Source organism: Rutilus rutilus, assembly GCF_951802725.1.
Source record: "Rutilus rutilus genome assembly, chromosome: 9".
NCBI lineage: Eukaryota > Metazoa > Chordata > Actinopteri > Cypriniformes > Leuciscidae > Rutilus > Rutilus rutilus.
This window is the reverse complement of record NC_140223.1, coordinates 11,890,126-11,910,730: the sequence shown is the minus strand read 5'-3', so window position 1 is coordinate 11,910,730 and position 20,605 is coordinate 11,890,126. Positions and strand designations below refer to the sequence as shown.

At 35.7% G+C, this 20,605-nt stretch overlaps 1 protein-coding gene across 1 annotated transcript in view; it reads left to right on the top strand.

The window, feature by feature from the left end:
- The window catches only part of gab2 (GRB2-associated binding protein 2), a 67,686-nt gene that overhangs the window by 21,955 nt on the left and 25,126 nt on the right, over positions 1-20,605 (top strand). Inside the window, exon 2 of the mRNA XM_084418679.1 lies at positions 8,587-8,890. Coding sequence (XP_084274805.1) covers positions 8,587-8,890 — 304 coding nt within the window. The remainder of the gene's footprint in view (positions 1-8,586; positions 8,891-20,605) is intronic.

Sequence of the window (20,605 nt, the reverse complement as noted above, 5' to 3'; positions counted from 1 at the left end):
AACATATTGTTATTAATAAATAATAATAGGAATGTATTAATCTATTGTAGTGAACACAATCACTTACCCCACAAAACACTTTGTCGCCAACACAAACATTGCTGCATATGAACCCATATTTAATCCTCAGATATCATCAAAAATAAAATACTGTTTATCTTTTCATCACCCTCAGTGCACTTTTGATCTGCTCTTGATTTGTTTCCCATCCCGTGTGTTAGAGCTTCCCTTAGTTCCTCTTTAGATGACCCGAGTTTGTCTTGTTTGTTTGTTTCTCCTACAGTATTGTTTGGTTTCCCTATAAATAGAGTTTGTGTGAGTTGTCGGCTCAGAAAAGACAAAGGCCTTTGGTCAGAGGATAAACAAAAGCATCTAATTTTAGAAGGTGACTCTTTCAAAACGATTCAGATTTTCCCTTTTCTTTCGATGTTTCCTTTACACAAATCTGAAATAGATTTCGCCTGTTTTAACCTCGGTGTGGGGTTTATAGAGCATTTGGATGACTAAGAAATGATTTTGTAATGTATCCCATAGAGAACCGATTTCATGATGAGCCTCAGATTCCATCTAGTCTCATTAAGATGGCATGTGTGCCGAGGAGTGTCCAATCCATTATCCATAATGAACCTCTGGATTCATGCCATTACATTTCCCATTGACTGTCACCTTTAGTAACATGCCAAACATCAGTCATATGATCACTATCATCATTCTTTATAATATAGCTTATTATAAGCTATCATAGAGCACGTCAGTGACTGTCCACTATTTCCATAGCCTTGGTTCCGGAAGTATTTTCCCAGTCGTTTTCTTCATAGGGCAGTTTTACAAAACACTGCATCCTGATGTTCCTCATTAAACAGTAAATTCCATCTTTAGGACTGGACTCTGCGATCTTGTCCACTTTTTCCGTATTGTGGAAATCACAAGACCCTATGCTTAAATTATTTCATGAATGAACTAAAGCATTGCAAATGACTTTGTATGCATAAAACTATAAATTTTACCAACATTTTAAGTTTATAGCAAACTATTCAAATTAGGGCTGTCAAATCGATTAATTCCATCTAACATAAAAGTTTGTGTTTGTATAATATAATGTATGTATATATATATATATGTATGTATTCAACTAATTCAAATATATGCAAATATAGAACATTTCTGTCTGAAACCATAGTCCTAACCCTATCCCACCCCTAAACCTAACCATAACCGTAACTTATCCCTAAAATCAGAGGGAAATGATAGGTGAATAACACTGATGTAGAAGCACCTCACCCTGGTTGTAAGCCTAAACCTGACACAAACTGGAAACTTGTCCGTCAAATCTGATTGGTTGATTGGAATGTTGTTCCAGTTGATCCTGGAACATGTTATACTTGATGAAATCCAGTTCACCATTCCATCATTCCTCATGATTCATGGGAGGTCAATGTTAAGCTCTCGCTTTCAAGGTAACAATGACTTGATCCAGGGAGGATCAAACAACAAACACATTCGATCACATGAGCGTTTACACTACGAAAGCAATCCGGTCTAATGCGTTTTCGACTACCTCTGGAAGTGATTGAAAGTGGACAAGCTCAAAACGTTTTAGACCACATTTACACCTGTATTTAGTGTCATCCACTAGTGTGATCCAATCGACCAAAACAAATCTTAATACCAGGTGTACACAGGGCCTAAGATGCTCTTTTACAATGACAGTGAATGGTGACCACGGCTGTCAATTCACTCTCAGAAAAAAAGGTACAAAAGCTGTCACTGGGACAGTACCCTTCAAAGGGGTTCTAATATGTACCATTTGGGTACTAATATGTACACATTTGGTACCAATATGTACACGTTTGGTACCAATATGTACCTTTGAGGGACTTATATGCACTCTTTAGGTACAAAGGTGTACCTTTTGAAAAGGTACCGCCACAGTGACAGCTTTTGTACCTTTTTTTCTGAGAGTGAAGCTTGCTTCTCAGTGAATTACAACTTAGATTTGACCTGTTTGTAACACAAAGATATTGTTTGGCTCTAGAAGACTTGGAATGTAATGCATGTGCTGTAGTGTTTTTGTTGTCCTTTTTTGGAGCTTATCACTCCTGGGAACCATCACTTTAATTGTAGGGAAAAGAGCAGCACGAAGAATGAACATCCTTCAAAACGTCTCCTTTTGTATTTCACGGTAGAAGAAAATCATATTTGGAACAACATGAGGGTTGAATAAATAATGACAGACATTCATTTTTGGACGAACTATCCCTTTAATATGAAAGAAAAAAAAAGTTTTGTTTTGGTAACGGTTAAAAATGGAACAAATCTCAGTGCCTGTAAAGTACATAAAAAAAGGCTCAGCTAATCTGAGAACAGCAGTGACATATACAGTAGGGCTAAATGTGGTAGTTGTAAGCCAGCTGGGTCATGCAGATCTCCTTCAACTGATCTGGGCGTCGTTCCAAATCTCATTTAGTCATGTTACAGCCATGAGAGTGCCATAAATTCAAATGAGAAGAGGGCGAGATGCACTAAAGTGATTGCATCTCCCTCTCCACATCCCTGTTTTGCACTCACTTGCTCTCATGTAAAACAAATCAACCGGTTAGAAGGCGCAAAACTGGGATGTAGAATGTACAGAATTAATTTAACGGCAAGGAGCATGTCTTTGGGTGTATATGTGTGTCATCAGGGGAATGTTACGTCATGTGGGTACATCGCGCCCTGCTGAGAATGGGTTTGGCCAGAGATGTTTTTGAGGGCGGAGCTTCTCAAACCACAAAAGCTGCCACACCAAAAACCACAAACAAGGATCTACTACGGATGTGTTCGAACAACAACAAAAGCCCATCGCTGATCTACCAAGTCCAGTTAAACTGTCATTATTTAAGAAAGATTAACCTAGCTGAGGCATTTCTAGAAAATCCGACTAAAATTGATTTTAGCCAATCCATACAAATGACTGATTGAAGTGTAAGTGAAACATGTTATGTTGCGGATACAGTAAACAACACTATTCCAGTAAAGATCGTTTCTCTTCTGTCGTCATTAACTCATCCTCATTCCACTCGTTCCAAACTCGTTTGACCTTTTTATCTGTGAAACACAAAAGGATAACATTTGAGGAATGTCCTGGCTGCATTTTTCCACGTACAATTAAAAGGTGCTTTCTGACCAAAAAAAGCTACATAATTGTATCATAAAAAATACAATTACATTGCAACTGGTGACCTATATTCCATTTTTCTGAAGACATACTAATGGTTGCAAGACGTCTACATGCTGTCACTGTGTTCTGTAATATTTGAATATTAATTGCAATGTAAAATAATTATACCACGACAAATGTGTTGCACCTGGAGTAAAATGCTATATATATTTTAAAGAATATCACAGTATCAGAAAATAATCTATTCTCAATAACTAAACAACTAAATACTTGTAATTCTATTATATTACATTTTAAAGTACTCGTAATCAGACTACAGTTACTTTTTTATTGATTACATGACTACATATTATTCACTCAATGGCAGTAAAGCATTCATAATTTATTGATTCTCCCAAATTCTTCTTTTTCCATCTTTTCCATTTTCCTTGCTTAAAAAAAAGCTCTATTGCTTATATACGTACTGCTTATATAAGATTTCTAATTTTGTTGAATTCGACACACAGACCAGTCGCTAGTCATGTGGCTAAAACTACATGGAAAACTGAGACTCACACAGCATTTGACCTCTGGATTTACAGAAATCATTTCACTTTAAGATGTGTTTTCACAGAATTGCAACATTGCATATCTGACCAGCTCCTGACGAACACAGTAATTATTATTTGAACCATTAAACCTGTATTGTGATGTCATTGGAAGGCTTTTGTCTTTCAAACTAGTTTTAACACTCTTCTCACGTACTAAAATAATTTGATTTCCATTGTTTCCATTTATTTGGTAAGTCGCCATTTATGTTATGCAGTTATACAGCCATTGTTGCAAAATAAACCATGCACGTTATCCCTAGGGTGGTTGATGAAAATGTCCATTGTGAACTTCATCATTGTGTTATATTTCTGTAGCATGTGGTTACAGCAGAAGAATCAATTTACATTCAAAACAGGGAAATTCCCAACTACAAGGCATGAAGCACCTGTGTGTTTATACATGAGTGGAAACCCTTGTGTATATTTGCTGAGGAAGTGTGCATGTGTGTCTCATAAAATTTCATGGATCGTCAAACAGAAAATTAGCAAGCATGCTTACAAGTGTAAAGTAATAAGTAAATCTTGTTTTCCTTTTTTTTTAATTCTCCGAAATCACATGAGAGCAGAAAGTACTTCAGTTCTCAGATATTTACAACTAAACTGCATCTAAATTTGGAGGCAGTGTTAATTTCCTGTCAGCACATCCTCACTTCTGAGTGATCTGATAGCGGTCATATTCAGAGGATACAGCAGAAAATGAGTGGCAGGCAGTGATGTTATAATGCTCATATTGTGGTATGCTATAAAACTACTAATTCTGTAGTATACAGTGTGTTCACCGTACACAGTATGCAATTTGTCTGTTGGACAACCAACTAAAATTCCTAGTTTTCCAAAAAAAAATGTTGTGTCTTTTACATTGTAATTATACATTTAAGTACTGAATAATATACTTACTATAGGTTTAGGATTAGGGTTTGGTTTGGTTTAGGGTTAGTTGCATGTAATTATGCTTAATTTATAGTTATTACTACAGTATGTAATGTAACAATGACAAGTGTTACCATTTTTTTTAATGGTGTTCGCAACCCATTTTTTGGCACTCGCTAAACATGATTTACATTTGTGACCCTGGACCACAAAACCAGTCGCATAGGTCATTTTCTTTCAATTGAGATGTTTGCATGATCTGAAAGCTGAATAAATAAGCTTTCCATTGATGTATGGTTTGTTAGGACAATATTTGTCCGAGATACAACTATTTGAAGATCTGGAATCTGAGAATGCAAAAAAAATCAGAACATTGAGAAAATCTCTTTTGAAGTTGTCCATTTATGTTTGCGATTGTGCTGCATTCACTCACAAAAATACATGTTTTATATATTTACGGTAGGAAATTTACAAAATATCTTCATGGAACACGATCTTTACTTAATATCCTAATGATTTTTGGCCTAAAAGAAAAATCAATAATTTTCACCCATACAATGTATTGTTGGCTATTGCCACAAATATATCCGTGCGACTTATGACTGGTTTTGTGATCCAGGGTCATATTTAAGAAATTACAATTTACAATAAATTTTTTACAATTTTTTTATTTTTGCATTAATTTACATTGATCTGATTAAAAGTGACACTAAAGACATTTATAATGTGACAAAAGATTTCTGTTTCATTAAATGCTGTTCTTTCGAACATTCTATCCATCAGAGAATCCTGAAAAAAGTATCAATGTTTCTGCAAAATATTAAGGAGAACAACTCTTTTCAGTTGGATGACCAACTAGAATTTCTATTTTGCACAACTTTTTTAATGGTTCGACCATTGCATATTGCACAATATTCCACATAAAAAAAAAAAAAAAAAAAACTAGCCAGTGTGCTAGTGTACTAGGTAGTATGCAGTAAGCAGTGCGCCAGTGTTCTGTTCTGTGAGCGACAGGCCGAATGGAGTGAGAGGAGTGATGTGAAGGGTAGGTCAACAGCAGGCTTGAGAAAACACAGGATGTGTAGTGGGATCCATTTTCCGCTTCCTGTCGGACAGTGAGGCTGGATGCAGGACCGGGAAGAGCGGGGGTGTAGTGGTTAGTGGAAACAGTGTCCTTGGTTCCCTGGTTTGGTGGCGGAGGTGGCTCTCTCTGTGTGTGTGTGTGTGTGTGTGTGTGTGTGTTGATGGAAGAAAGAGAGCCTGTGGGATCCTGTGTGTCAGCAAGACCCACTGAGAGAGAGAGAGAGAGAGAGAGAGAGAGAGAGAGAGAGAGAGAGAGAAAGAGAAAGAGACAGTGAGTGAGTGATATGGGGCGGAAGAAAATTTCTGGCATTGGTCCACAGAACCTCTTTCCATTATCCGGCTGTTTCTTTCTGTACTTGGTTCTGTCAGTGCCAAAATAACTCTCTACAGTGCACAACATCCATCCATCTATCTATCTATCTATCTATCTATCTAACTATCTATCTATCTATCTATCTATCTATCTATCTATCTATCTATCTATCTATCTATCTATCTATCTATCTATCTATCTAACAAAAAACACAAATTCCTCTTTACAATAAAAAAAATCAGCATTTAACTGTCTCTAGAATATAGATACATACATATATATATTTATATACATCTATCTATCTATCTATCTACAGTAGACATTTAAAGGAACAGTTTACAAAAATAACATCATATTTAATACACAGTTTTACATTATTATCATTTATACTAGGGGGGCTGTTGAATGCTTAAATCTGATTGGTTGACGAACCTTCTAAGGTGTGCAATTATTTTCAGAGAAATACATGGATAACATGTCCAAGTCACTTCGCCAAATGATTTCAGTTATTTCAAATGCCTTTAAGCCTACATCAGCTCCCGCTCTCTCTCCCACTCAAACACACACATACAGTATACGGACACACACTCACACAGAAACAAGTTGTCAGCGCTGATCTGACGATTTTATCAGTAAAATTGTTTAGCAACATAAAAGCTACATGACATTTGTTATAGCAAGGTAATAACGGCGCTTTTCTTGAAGCAGATAAACTTACAGTTTCATATATGTGTATATATAGATATATTAATAACTGCATTAGTCTGCTATTAGTGGCTCAAGCCTCTGTTACTAGCTCTAAAATGTTTTGGAATCAGCAACGGAGGCGTCGGATGAGATGCGTAAGAACTTAGTCCTACACAAGAGTGTTTCAAAGACAAAAACCTGACAAATGTCTTGAAATACAACATCTGAACATTATCTTGAGGTGTGGCAACTGTACTATAAGCTATAATATGTGTATATTATATATTTATTATATATTTATATTTTATTCCTCAATAAATCTTTAGTCCTACAATGTTTTTCTGTTTTATGTGGTTACAGCAGAAGAGTCCATTTACATTCAAATGAGGGAAATCCCCTACTACTACAAATGAAGAACCTGTGTGTTTGTATGAGTGGGAATCCTTGTATTTGTATTTGCTGAGAAAGTTTTGTGTACATGTGTGGCATGTGATATTTCATGGATCATCAAACAATAGACTCAGTCGCAGGAGTGTGCATGCCATTATTACTGGTGTCATAATAGAGGTTATGCAGTGTGTGTGTGTGTGTGTGTCATGTAAACTCTACGTTATTGGGACAAAATGTCCCCACAAAGATCCGAAATCCTTGTCCTTGGGGGGAAATGTTTTGGTTCACATGAGAAAACAGCTTATAAATCATACTAAGTGATGTTTTTTGAAAATGTAAAAATGAAGGGTAGTGTTAGTCTAAAGGGATAGAATATACAGTTTGTACAGTATAAAAACCATTATGTCTATGGAAAGTCAGCATAAAACATGAAAACACAACGAGTGTGTGTTTGTCTCCCCCTCAAAGCTCGATCTGAGCAGGAAACTGTGTGGGAGTAGCACCTGTCTCAAGTAAGCCACTCTCACACACACACACACACACAAACACACACACACACACACACACACACACACACACACACACACACACACACACACACGTACACACACACACACACAAAAACACACTTACAGCCCAATCTTGGTTTTGATCAGTGACAACTAAGCTCAAACTGAAGACTTTAACTGAATTCACTTCAGCTTCATATTTTGAACAGTAGTTCAATATTTCTGTATTATTACTGAAATTAACAGTACAATGAGACAAGAAGTTGCAATGCACTATAATGGAAAAAGAACATGATAAAACAAAATAATACAAATAGATACCTGCAAGCAACACAGTGCCTATATCTTAGTTCAGATTTTTATGCCACAATTGTGTTATTCACAGGAATAATCAAATGAATTCACTCACTCTTATGAAATTGAAACAATACTTTAAGCTTTTTAAAACATCGTTTTAAAATCATAACATTTTTGAACTGTTGTATATAATGTAGACTTGTAATTTAAATCTGTATATTAATTAAATAATAACATTATTTTTGTAAATGTTATATAATACAATTATTATACATATTATTATAATTAATTATATTGATATACACTTAAGAATTAAGAAATTAATCATTTTATTCAGCAAGGATGCTTTAATTTGATCAGGTGTGGGAGTAAAGACATTCATAATGTATCAAGTTTTCCACAAAAAATAAAATAAATAATAAAATAAAATGATGCAGCACAGCTGTTTTCAACATTGATATAATAATAAATATTTATTGAGCAGCAAATCAGCATATTAGAATGATTTCTGAAGGATCATGTGACACTGAAGACTGGAGTAATGATGCTGAAAATTCATCATCATAGGAATAAAAACAGTTTAAACTGTAATAAAATTTCACAATATGTCTGTTTTTATTTGAATAGTTGGTTAACCACAAACATGAATAAATCCTTCTTGCGTCATTGTTCTCGTTGTCTCTCCAGGCCTGGAAGAAGCGCTGGTTTATCCTGCGGAGCGGGCGCATGAGTGGAGACCCGGATGTTCTCGAGTACTACAAGAGTGACCATGCCAAAAAGCCCATTCGCATCATCGACCTGCACTGCTGCGAGCAGGTGGACGCGGGACTCACCTTCAAACGCAAAGAGTTCCAGGACAGCTTTGTGTTCGACATCAAGACGGCCGAGAGAACCTTCTACCTGGTGGCAGAAACGGAGGAGGAGATGACCCGCTGGGTTCGCTCGATCTGCCAGCTGTGCGGATTCAACCAGTCAGAGGACAATCATCACGGTAGGAGAATCATATCAATCTTTGCCTTCAGAATCAACACTTTTGGGGTTGATCCTGATCAATACAGCTCATGTATCCATGTTCACCTATAGGCAATGTTACCGTAGTATATTCATGCCATTATCTATGTGGTTTTACAGTAACAGTGCTCTCATCTGGAGCAATGTGCTATTTTTCTTTTCCCCTCTGAGCTGATGATACGACAGATAGAATACGATCACAAGTAACCTGATACCATTTCTTATTGCTTTCCTTTTCCCACCCACCACCACCTCTTTTCTCTGTCATTTGAGAAAGTCGGGATGGACCAGCCCTGCCAAATGGATACAGTGTCTGAAAGGTTTATTGAATTTTTTTTTTCTCCTTTTGTTTTGTTAAAGAAAAGGGAGTGAACGCTGCCCATCAACGCAGGAACAGCACTGGTGTTTATTCTAGAGACAGTTGTTTTTGACATGAAGAGGACTTTGTGTTTGTGATCCGGCTGCTTGTGTATTACAGTCAGTGGATTACAATACATTTTTAATTTACAATAAAAGACAGAACTGTAAATTATAAACGATACAGTATGTATGTATGTATATATATATATATATATATATATATATATATACATATATATAAATATGTATGTATGTATCTATATTCTAGAGACAGTTAAATGCTGATTTTTTTTATTGTAAAGAGGAATTTGTGTTTTTTGTTAGATAGATAGATAGATAGATAGATAGATAGATAGATAGATAGATGATGGATGATGGATGCATAGATGGATGGATGCATAGATAGATAGATAGATAGATAGATAGATAGATAGATAGATAGATAGATAGATAGATAGATGATGAATGATGGATGGATGGATGCATAGATAGATTAGATAGATAGATAGATAGATAGATAGATAGATAGATAGATAGATAGATAGATAGATAGATAGATAGATAGATAGATAGATAGATAGATAGATAGATAGATAGATGATGGATGGATGGATGGATGGATGGATGCATGGATGGATGGATGCATGGATGGATAGATAGATAGATAGATAGATAGATAGATAGATAGATAGATAGATAGATAGATAGATAGATAGATAGATAGATAGATAGATGATGGATGGATGGATGGATGGATAGATGGATGCATAGATGGATGGATGGATGGATGGATGGATGGATGCATAGATAGATAGATAGATAGATAGATGATGGATGGATGGATGGATGGATGGATGGATGGATGCATAGATAGATAGATAGATAGATAGATGATGGATGGATGGATGGATGGATGGATGGATGGATAGATGGATGCATAGATAGATAGATAGATAGATAGATAGATGATGGATGGATGGATGGATGGATGGATAGATGGATGCATAGATAGATAGATAGATAGATAGATATGAAAGACTTTAAATAAGGAATTTAACAAAATATTTTTAATTTGCTTGTGTATTACAAGTCAGTTCTGGTGTAGTTTATATCACTTTCTATTGAAATATTGTAAATATTTCTATTAAAATCTTTCTATTAAAATAAAAGACAGAATTGTAGGCGGGACAATTATTAAAACAATTATATATTCATAAAATAATATATTAATGAATAATAAAAAATAAAGTAGCTGAACGACGTAGTAAACAAAACATTAAACATTAAAACAAATCTTAATGCACTGTCACTTTGGATGACGTCTACAAAATGAATAAATGTAAACATAACTGAGAACTCCATTCATACAGGAATATTGTGTTTTTCTCTCTTTTGTTCACCAGCTCAGTCGTTTACATCATGGATTTAATGTAAAGCATAGATTTCTTATTGATTCAGTGCAGTGCATGTAGTTTTGTAACTATCCTGTTTTTCCCAAGATAGTTAAATAATGCTTTCCATTCTTTTGCTACTCTTTGCACAATTAAAGGAGCAGTTCACCCTAAAAATGAATATCTGGTCATCATATACTCACCGGGTTTGAAGTCAGTGATGAGGTCAGTTTCTCATCCAGTTATGACGAGATGTCAATATTTATAGATGTTAATATTTATATCTGGGTGAATGCTTCCTTTAATTGGTTCTTTCTCAGAAAGCCTCGTGTAGTTCTGATGTGAAACTGAATGTGTAATTTAGTGGAAATCCAGAAGTATCCAGCTTATATCAATCCAGACACTATACCGGTTACTATTAATTAAGAGTGTGACATTTGGGGCCATTCTGCACCCAATGGGCCTTTTGGCATAAAGGAAAAGCAAACCAAGAGGCCGAAAATGTTGGTGTTTGTGATGTATGGGAATCATAGAAAAGTCATTGAAGTTTATTGGTAAAAAGGTGTGGGAATATCACTGATCTATATAATGTCATAGATCAGTGGGGAATATACACAATTATGACTTAAATTATATGCCATCTTTATTATCTAGGGCAGTTTCTCTGATAGAACAGTCTGTTCTCTCTCTGCATTGCGTTTTAAAACAGATTCTCCCTTGAATTATTTTCCCACAAATTTGTATTCTTCATGGTCTGATGGTTGATACATGGTCTTTAGGGGGTGTACATTAACTGCAGCCAGTGTCCTAGATGTCATTGTATTATTTGCTCCATGTTTTCTTGTTAAAAAGATCAGTTTCCACCCACTGAGGTGTGTACATTTTCACTCGATGAGCAATCGAGGTCGACGGTCTTGGTAATGAGAAAGTCATGCATGGTTTTTGGCAGTCACCGTCCGAAGCATGAGAACCTTATCTGACCCTTTTCAACAGGCCAGCCAGCAGCACTTGACTTGTGGGTCACACGAAAACAAATACACCCTCACCATTTTGTAAAAGAAAATATTAATATATATAATATATATATTATTATATATTATATATATATTATATTATATATACTCATTAAATTATATATATATATATATATAAATTAATTACATAATTAATTACATTAATTATAAATTGCATAAAAAAAACTCAAAAGTATGTAATTATATATATATATATATATATATATATGTACATACTTTTGAGTTTTTTTATTTTTTCATTTTAAGAAAGGGAAATCTAAAAATATAGAGAGAATAAAGATAAAAAATTTATAAAACATGAAAATGACAAGAAAAAATTATAAAAAATACTAGTACTAATATAAAAATAATATAAAATCATTGAAAGTCCATGTGTACGGAAGAGGATTAGGGCCAAGCAATAATAAAAAAATAAAACCATCTCGAGATTAAACTCGTTAAATTTCGAGAAAAAAGTCGAAATACAATCTTGAGAATAAACTCATTAAATATTGAGAATAAAGTCGTGTTTCGAGAAAAAACTCGTTAAATTTCGAGAAAAAACTCGAAATACAATCTTGAGAATAAACTCATTAAATATTGAGAATAAAGTCGTGTTTCGAGAAAAAACTCATAAAATTTCGAGAAAAAAAACTCGAAATACAATCTTGAGAATAAACTCATTAAATTTCGAGAATAAAGTCGTTGTGTTTCGAGAAAAAACTTGTTAAATTTCGAGAAAAAAGTCGAAATACAATCTTGAGAATAAACTCATTAAATATCGAGAATAAAGTCGTGTTTCGAGAAAAAACTCATTAAATTTCGAGAAAAAAAAATCGAAATACAATCTTGAGAATAAACTCATTAAATTTCGAGAATAAAGTCGTGTTTCGAGAAAAAACTTGTTAAATTTCGAGAAAAAAGTCGAAATACAATCTTGAGAATAAACTCATTACATTTCGAGAATAAAGTCGTTGTGTTTCGAGAAAAAACTCGTTAAATTTAGAGAAAAAAAAGTCGAAATACAATCTTGAGAATAAACTCATTCAATTTCGAGAATAAAGTCGTTGTGTTTCGAGAAAAAACTCGTTAAATTTCGAGAAAAAAACCTCGGAATAATCGTGAGAATAAACTCATTAAATTTCGAGAATAGAGTCTGTGTTTCGAGAAAAAAAGTTGAAATGAAATGTAGAGAATAACGCATTCGATCAGTGTTCATTGCATAGCCTACTGATAGAGGACATGGCAGAGTTGGATCACTTAGTCAAGCTATATTTTAGACTTTCTTTCTTGATATTTAATGAGTTTATTCTCAAGATTGTATTTCGACTTTTTTTCTCGAAATTTAACGAGTTTAATCTCGCATTATAATGACTTATTTTTTTATTATTGCATGGCCCTAATCCTCTTCCATACCACGTGAACCGGAAGTTGCAGCCGACTTTACTTTACAACAACTTTATAGTGTTGTGATGTATTTCCAAGTGAAACTGAATATTGAATAGAGGGCGGGGTTTTACCTTAGCGCATTTTTTCTGTGTATTAACTTGCACGGATTAATTGTTCACCACAAGACTAGTAATGTGCGCTAACAAAGTAAATGGGGTCAATTTTGATTTCCTGACGAAACAGCAAAATGTTGCTGGGTTTGTTTTAGAATGACCTTTGTCACATAACACCCATTAACACCCAGTTTTACAAACACACACATTTTTGTCCATAGATCTATAGGTGAAACCTCCAGCCACCTCATGACCTTCTGTGCTCTTACACACATACACACACTGTGTCCAGTGATGTGCTCACATCCACTTACCTCCTCTGGCAAATGGTAAAGGCTGATTTGAAACAGAACCATTTTTTATGAGATGCAGCCACAGTCTCTTAGAGAATAAAACACACACCGCAACTGCACTATAGATCAGAGCGGCTCTCCTCCCCTCCCCAGATAAATGCTGCGCTCGACCTCTCTTTTCCCCAAGCAAGTATCAAGTTGTCAGCTGCGCTGTGAGCATGAAAAATGGGAGAGCCCAGTTTGCCTCAGAGCAAGTTAGCATTGATAGTCGGCCCGCAGCGCATTGTGTCTGTTTGCCGGAGCTTTGGGGACTTGTCTTGCTCGTGTGGTGCTTCAAGGGGATGAAACAAGAGTGTGTCAAGTGCAAATAGACTGTTTGTTTCTGTGTGTGTGCGGCTGATCGTTGAAATGTGTATTAAGCGTAGCTAATTTCATATCACATGACTGAAATGTCACTTGACAGCCATGACTATAAAATGGAAATCAAATGAAACTGTGGCTTTCAGTAGTACAGAGGTCAACTTATCTACAGAAGATCTATCTTTATTTTATTCAACAAGGATTCATTAAATTGATCAAAAGTGACAGTAAAGACATTTACAATGTTATAAATGATTTTTTAACCCTCAGATTCTGTAAATAAAACCCTCAGATTCTGTTTTCAGTCATATCAGGTTTGATTTTGACGTTACATAAAGCGGTGATATCTAAGTGGGTTATTTTTTTACCTACCTTTTAATTAGTCTTCCCATTAACTCTATTATTTGACGAATTTAAGGATGCAGAACACCAAGAAAAACAAGAGGCGGGACTTATAGCATGAAGAGCCAATCATAGCGTGATAGAGGCATTGCCTCCTATCACATGACTTTTACCCATTCATTCTGTATTACCCCCCATCAAACCAAACCCACGGCACACCTTAGAACTTTTTAATGGCATTTTTCATAATATTGGAGGGGTCTTGTAGCCTGGCAAGCCAGACCTACATCAAGATGTTAGGTCTGGAAACTCACCATAGACACGGCTCAATCCGAGGGGCGGGATAAACGGCTGTCTTTCAAATTCCCTCTGCACGCAATAGGACAGCGCTACAACCAACCAGAGCGTTTTCCCAACAGCTGAGCTAACGTTAGATGATAGATTCAACTTTTGCCATATCTGACAGGCAAAAAAAAGCATTTCTAAACAAACGTGTCGTAAATACTTCACCTTTGGCTTATAGTCAGAAGTTACGCTGTTTGCGTAGATCACGGAGCACGCAGTGACAATCGCGCCCACTACGGTCACATATTATGACGGTCACAGAATCTGGTGTAACACCGGCAAAACTACGAACACATCTTCCTTTTTTAAGAATGACTTAAGTGCCGTTCTTTGCTCTTTTCTCAAAGAAAAACTTAACTCCAAGTCCTCCAGAGTCGCGGCCAAAGCCGATTCGAAAGACTGTTCGCCAGCAGCCATTCTTTGTTTTCAAACCAGGGAACCGTCACATCTCTGTCGTCATTATGTTAAGCCCGCCCCGCCTACTCTATACGCGTTGTGATTGGCCTGACCCAATTTGGGTTTTTGCAGCTAGAAGGTCTATTGAGAGTGTCTAGACCCACCTGGCTGCAAAATACATTTTGCTGCCGCTAGGGTGCGTCTAGATTTCTAGGCTAGGGGTCTTGTGTACTTTGGATTATTTTCTCTTCCAATTTTTGAGGAGGCACTGCCTCCCTTGCAGTGGGGAGGCAGTGGGAGGGATATAAAACATATAGCTAGACATCTTTAGAGAAACATTATACAGTGCATGCAAAGAATGTACACATGAAAGCTTGAGTGAGTTTCTTATTTCATATCATAAATCCATCTACAATACATATTCACATTGTAAAAGTCTTTTTTTCAATATCCTCACCCCTCTGTGTCCGTCCAACAGATTGATTGGTGTCGGTAAAGTGTCTGGCCACTGGAGAATGGACATCTGTTCTCCTCATGTCACTCCGGCACTCACTGATTTTTAGTTGTATGTTGGTCTTCTGTTTATATAGAGTTCTGCAGGGAAGATGTATTTTTGTAGGCCAAAACCCAGAAACGATAGCATTTTAGCTCTGCCGTTCCATTGTATTTAAATCAATTGGCTTTTTGAGCGGGTTTTTGGTTAAATGCCTGAAATAAGGTCTTTGGAGAACACCAGATAACGATATTTTCATGTTTTATTCTGACATTAAACACATACCCCCTAAAGCTTTTACTTGTCTTGACAAGTGGTCAAATGGGACTAGCACAGAGGTTGTCTGGGACATTAAACTACATTAAACAGTTAAAGTTATAGTCTGCTTTTACAGCCTCATTGTGTTTATAATCATGCTCTTGCAAACTATTATAACTCAAACTTTCAGGGAAAATGTTTATTAAATAAAGACTTAAAGAGTTGTTTCAATCTTAATGGTGGTGACGTTGAAGTCATGCTTTTGTTAGTTTATAGCCTACATTCAGCTTTTTACTTCTGGTGGATGTATTTACAGTAGGCTTCATAATTCAAAAACGTTGTGTTCATTTGTGAATATTATCATGACGAACAAAACATGTAAGAATCAAACGTTTAGGTTTGATTTTCTGCAATAATCCAAAAGCCAATGGACATTTTTTTTTATTGTCTTTTTGTTGAGGGAACCGGGGTGATGCTCACTTATGGGTTGGCCTACAAAAAAACATAATGTCATCAGCAATCTACTGTAAGTGTCCCAGCTGATCTCTGAGGTTGTGGTCTCTGTAGTAGCTGAACAGCGGGAGATCTTTGAACTTGTTCTTACCAGTCTCAGCCATGCCAACTATGAATGGTGTAGGTGGTACAGCAGACATTGGTGGATTTTTTAGCTCTTTTTAAGGATGACTTCATTGATTTGATCTTTGATTATACCAGTGAAGGAAAAATGTTGGAATTTTTAAACAACCTCCATTTTGTCTTGTCATGGCTCTGGTTTTGGGAATGGCGTTAAAGCGTTAGTCCACCCACTCACCCTCATGCCTCAAGTAAGCTCTTCAAATGGTCCTTTATTGGCATTTGTGGTTCTTTTATGGAGATGGTTTGGGCATGTTTTTCACTCACATTAGAACGAAATTAAGAATAAATTCATGTGCGTATGTGTGTGTTGTGAATTAGGCAGAGATTTTTCATGAGAAGTTCTCCTGTGTGTACAAATGTGAAATAATCCATGCAATTATTACTGGATGAAGCCCAATGTCTATTGAAGTGGAACAAAAGATGCGTCTAAGAAAAAATAGTAAAATTGTATACTTTATAAACCATCACTACTGGCCAACTGTCATATGCACAGTTATGAGAGGGTCGAGTTTATGCATTGTTATGCTTGAAGTGACGATCCACAGTGTTTCCGCATCACTTCTCACGTAAGCTTCACAATAAATACAACAGTTCAACAGTTGACTGAAGTAATTAATTAAAAATATATATTTTTCTTGCAATTCTGTGACCAAAATGTTTGCTTTCTCTATGTTTCAACCACACCGATCTGTAACGCCCACTTTTCATAATCTAATCAAGTCCCAATGTATGAAGTCCTACACTTTTTTCCCATTAAATAACCTGTTTCACCCATAAACACATCAAATTATGCTAGTACAGCTGGTTGTGAACGGCGTTTGACTTTAATGCTACATAGGGATACCACTTTTTTTCACTAGGCTGAAACTGCTACCGATTTTTGGTCCTCGCCGATACCGATACCTGTAGTTTCATTGCATTTGTAATTTTTAAATATATTGGGTAGAGAAACCAAAAAAAATATGATTCATATTCATTGGTTTGTTTAGCAAACATATATTTCCTTCAGTTATTTTCTTGATTAATTATGCCTGTTAAAATGTATTGTTCAAGCTTCTGTTACTTTCACTTTTCATTCTATTGCTCGGTCTTGTTTTATCTTTCATTTAATAGCACAGCACATATTTAGAGCTGCTTCAGCAGGGCTCAGTAGAACAAAGATACAAATAAAATAAACTGTGCTTTTCAGGTTTTCAGGTAGGTCTTTGAATAAAGTAATCAAATGTAAAATAACTGCATAGACTTGTATAAATTAAATATAGATTTAAAGTAAATTTTTTTTTATTAAAGTTTCAAAAGTCATTCAGTCAAGAGCAGTGACTGATTTCTTTGTCCTTTGTTGTTTGATTAACATTAAAAACACATCAGCAGGAATATTAGGCTGCTGTCCCTTTAAGAACAAATACATGGATCCAATATACTGATACACATGCATTTTATTTCACTTCACTTAAGACATAACCAACTATGTTTACTAAAATACTTGTAAAGAAGGCAGTTTTTTACATAATTTTGTGTGATTTCATCAGTTCAAGTGCAAGAAGACGTGAAAAAGAATTCAATGCAGTATTCAAAGCGCTTTCTGGGCGCGCGCTTCGGATGTTTGCGCACAGCAAACTTCTTGTCACCCCTACTTCATAGATATCCTTCTCTGAAACATCCATTCTGACCTTCTGTTTGCTCTGTTGTCGTGTTTCTTTGTCACAAGCACTGTACTGTACATGCTGTATGCTATCGGTTGTTGTTGTTATCAGAGCATTTTAATGAGTGCGAGTACATAAGTACAGTATCAGGCCCAATACAATATGGTATACGGTATCGATGCATCCCTAGATCTTACAGATGAATAATGGCATGCTTCAGGAATGTGCCTTCAGGCATCTTGCATAACTTTCTTTTTACTTTTTGTTTCATACACACGTTCAAATATGTTAAAAGGCCACTTTTGTTGTTAAAGTGTTGTTATGTCTGTCCCTGTTGCGTTTGATCAAGATATACTCCCAGCTTGAACATAAACTAGTTGATAGTCTGGGGTGACATGGAGAGGTGATTAAACATACAAAAACAAAAACAGTTTTTCCCCCCTTTATTCATAGGGATTTTAATTCTAGCATTAAATCAAAGGGGTAAAAAGAACAACAGTAACATTTCAATCCCTGCCCACTGGGAAGCTTTGGGGATTCCCTGGATGAGTAGGGTAGTAAGTTATTTTGCCTAGCAGAAGTAATTTTTCAAGCAGACACTGATGGTTGAAGTTGAAGACTGCAGTGCTGTGCCCTCTGGATAGTCAAAACAATGATTCAGCGCTTAAGTGTGACGTGACTCTTATCTGTCTGCCCGAGTGTCTGCCTCCAGGTTTCATTTTCTCAGTATGTTTACCGAAGAGCTTCTGACTAATGTAGAGCCATATCCTCCCTGTGCTGACGCAAAGAATAGTATGTCTCTTTGTTCATGCGTTTCTGAACAAGCATGCGTGTGTGTAGGGTTGGGCGTTATGACAGTTGGAGGAGTGGGGTAAGATGTGCCACTTTTTTACTTAAAGGGATAGTTCACCCAAAAAATGAAAACTCTGTCATGATTTACTCATGACGTTCTAAACCTGAATGGCTTTTTTTATTCTGTGGAACATAAAAGACAATATTTTGAAGAATGTTTCCGTTTTTGTCTATACAGTAAAAGTCAATGGGGTCCAAACATTGGACCCCATTGACTTTCATTGTATGGACAAAAAAAACAAAAAAAACATGATTATTTATACCAAGATATAACATTTAATATATAAGATACCTACTTGTGAGCATATTTGTTACCACATTAATGTTTTCAAATACATTTTACAGTATGTGTGTGGTTATGCATTTTGGAGACTACGGGCTTTTTTGAGTTTGAGTGTTTGTGTGTGTGTGTGTGTGTAAGGCTGTGTGCTCCAGCCTCCAGTGGGGGATGGTGTGGCAGCAGAAGGCTGTTATCGATGCTCTGATCTGTCTGTCAGGGTTTGGTTGGAGTGCATGGGGATGGGATGGCAAGCTGCTCATGGGACAAACACCAAGGTTAGACAAGGGCAACCCAGCCCAGTGCAGCATGAGGATGGCCCCTCCCAAATACACACACAAAATGCCCTTCAATCCTATCGATTTTTGTTGAAATAACGAGACGCCATGCTGCTTTGGGGTCAGATTGCTGATGCCACTCAGTGCTCTGCCGGGGACTGCTGCTCAGCATCCCAGAATCCCCATGCTCATCGCCATAGCAGCATACTTGAAGTGTGTTACCCGATCCAAGACTGATGGGACCCGATAAACCTTTGGATTGCGGGCCAGGTTTTCATGCCACAGGTTGTAATTAATCAAATAAAATGATTAACAAATATATACATTTGATTGTAATCCTTTTTAACAAATAATTCTAATAACAATAACAATATAATAAAGTTAGTAAAACTAATTTTTTTAAGGAATATCACACATTATTATTATTTTATTTTTTTAACAATTTTGTGCAGCACTTTGTTTGCCAAAAATATAAAATTAATTATATTTTAATTTGATTACATTTTAAAAGATTAATTAAATTGTTAAAGTTTTATGCCTTAATTGGATTATTTTTGATCATTTTATGTTAAATCATAAATCCAGTACAATTAAGGCAGACAACACAGAATTTCTGTCAAATTAAAACATTTCAAAGGGCCCTATTTTTGTAAAAATGTTAATACATAATTAAATTATTAACGTTTTATGAATTCAATTGACTAGACATGCTTTTTGATTATTAACATTTAATGAAATAATTAAAAAAATTTAACGGAAAACGGATTTTATGGTGCCCTAAAATGTTATTTTTATAAACTTTTAATAAATTGTTGTTAAATTAAATGTTTCATTATTCTACTTAGACATGCTTTTTTTATATGTATAATTTAATCCTTAAATCCAGAATCTGTTAAATATGGGGTTGGTGGAAACAAATTTTGAGGGGAAAAAAAATATGGTTTTCATAGGGCCCTATTTATAGATGATTCTGCATATTAAGATGAGGTAGGAGAAAGTATTCACATCGAAAAAATGCACACTTCATGTTTAATAGCTTTTTATGGCCACAGTTGGCCATGTTATAGTACAGTAAGTCACAATTTTATAAGCATAAAAGCCAGAGTTGAAAAATCACCGTCATATAAGACAGTCATTTGCTGCATCCAAATTACAGCCCTACTATATAGTAGGCGAAATCAGTATGAGAAAATAGTCTGTTTTGATTGAAAGTATACGTAAAAGAGTAGGCGAAAAGTACAAGCTTATGAGGTGCA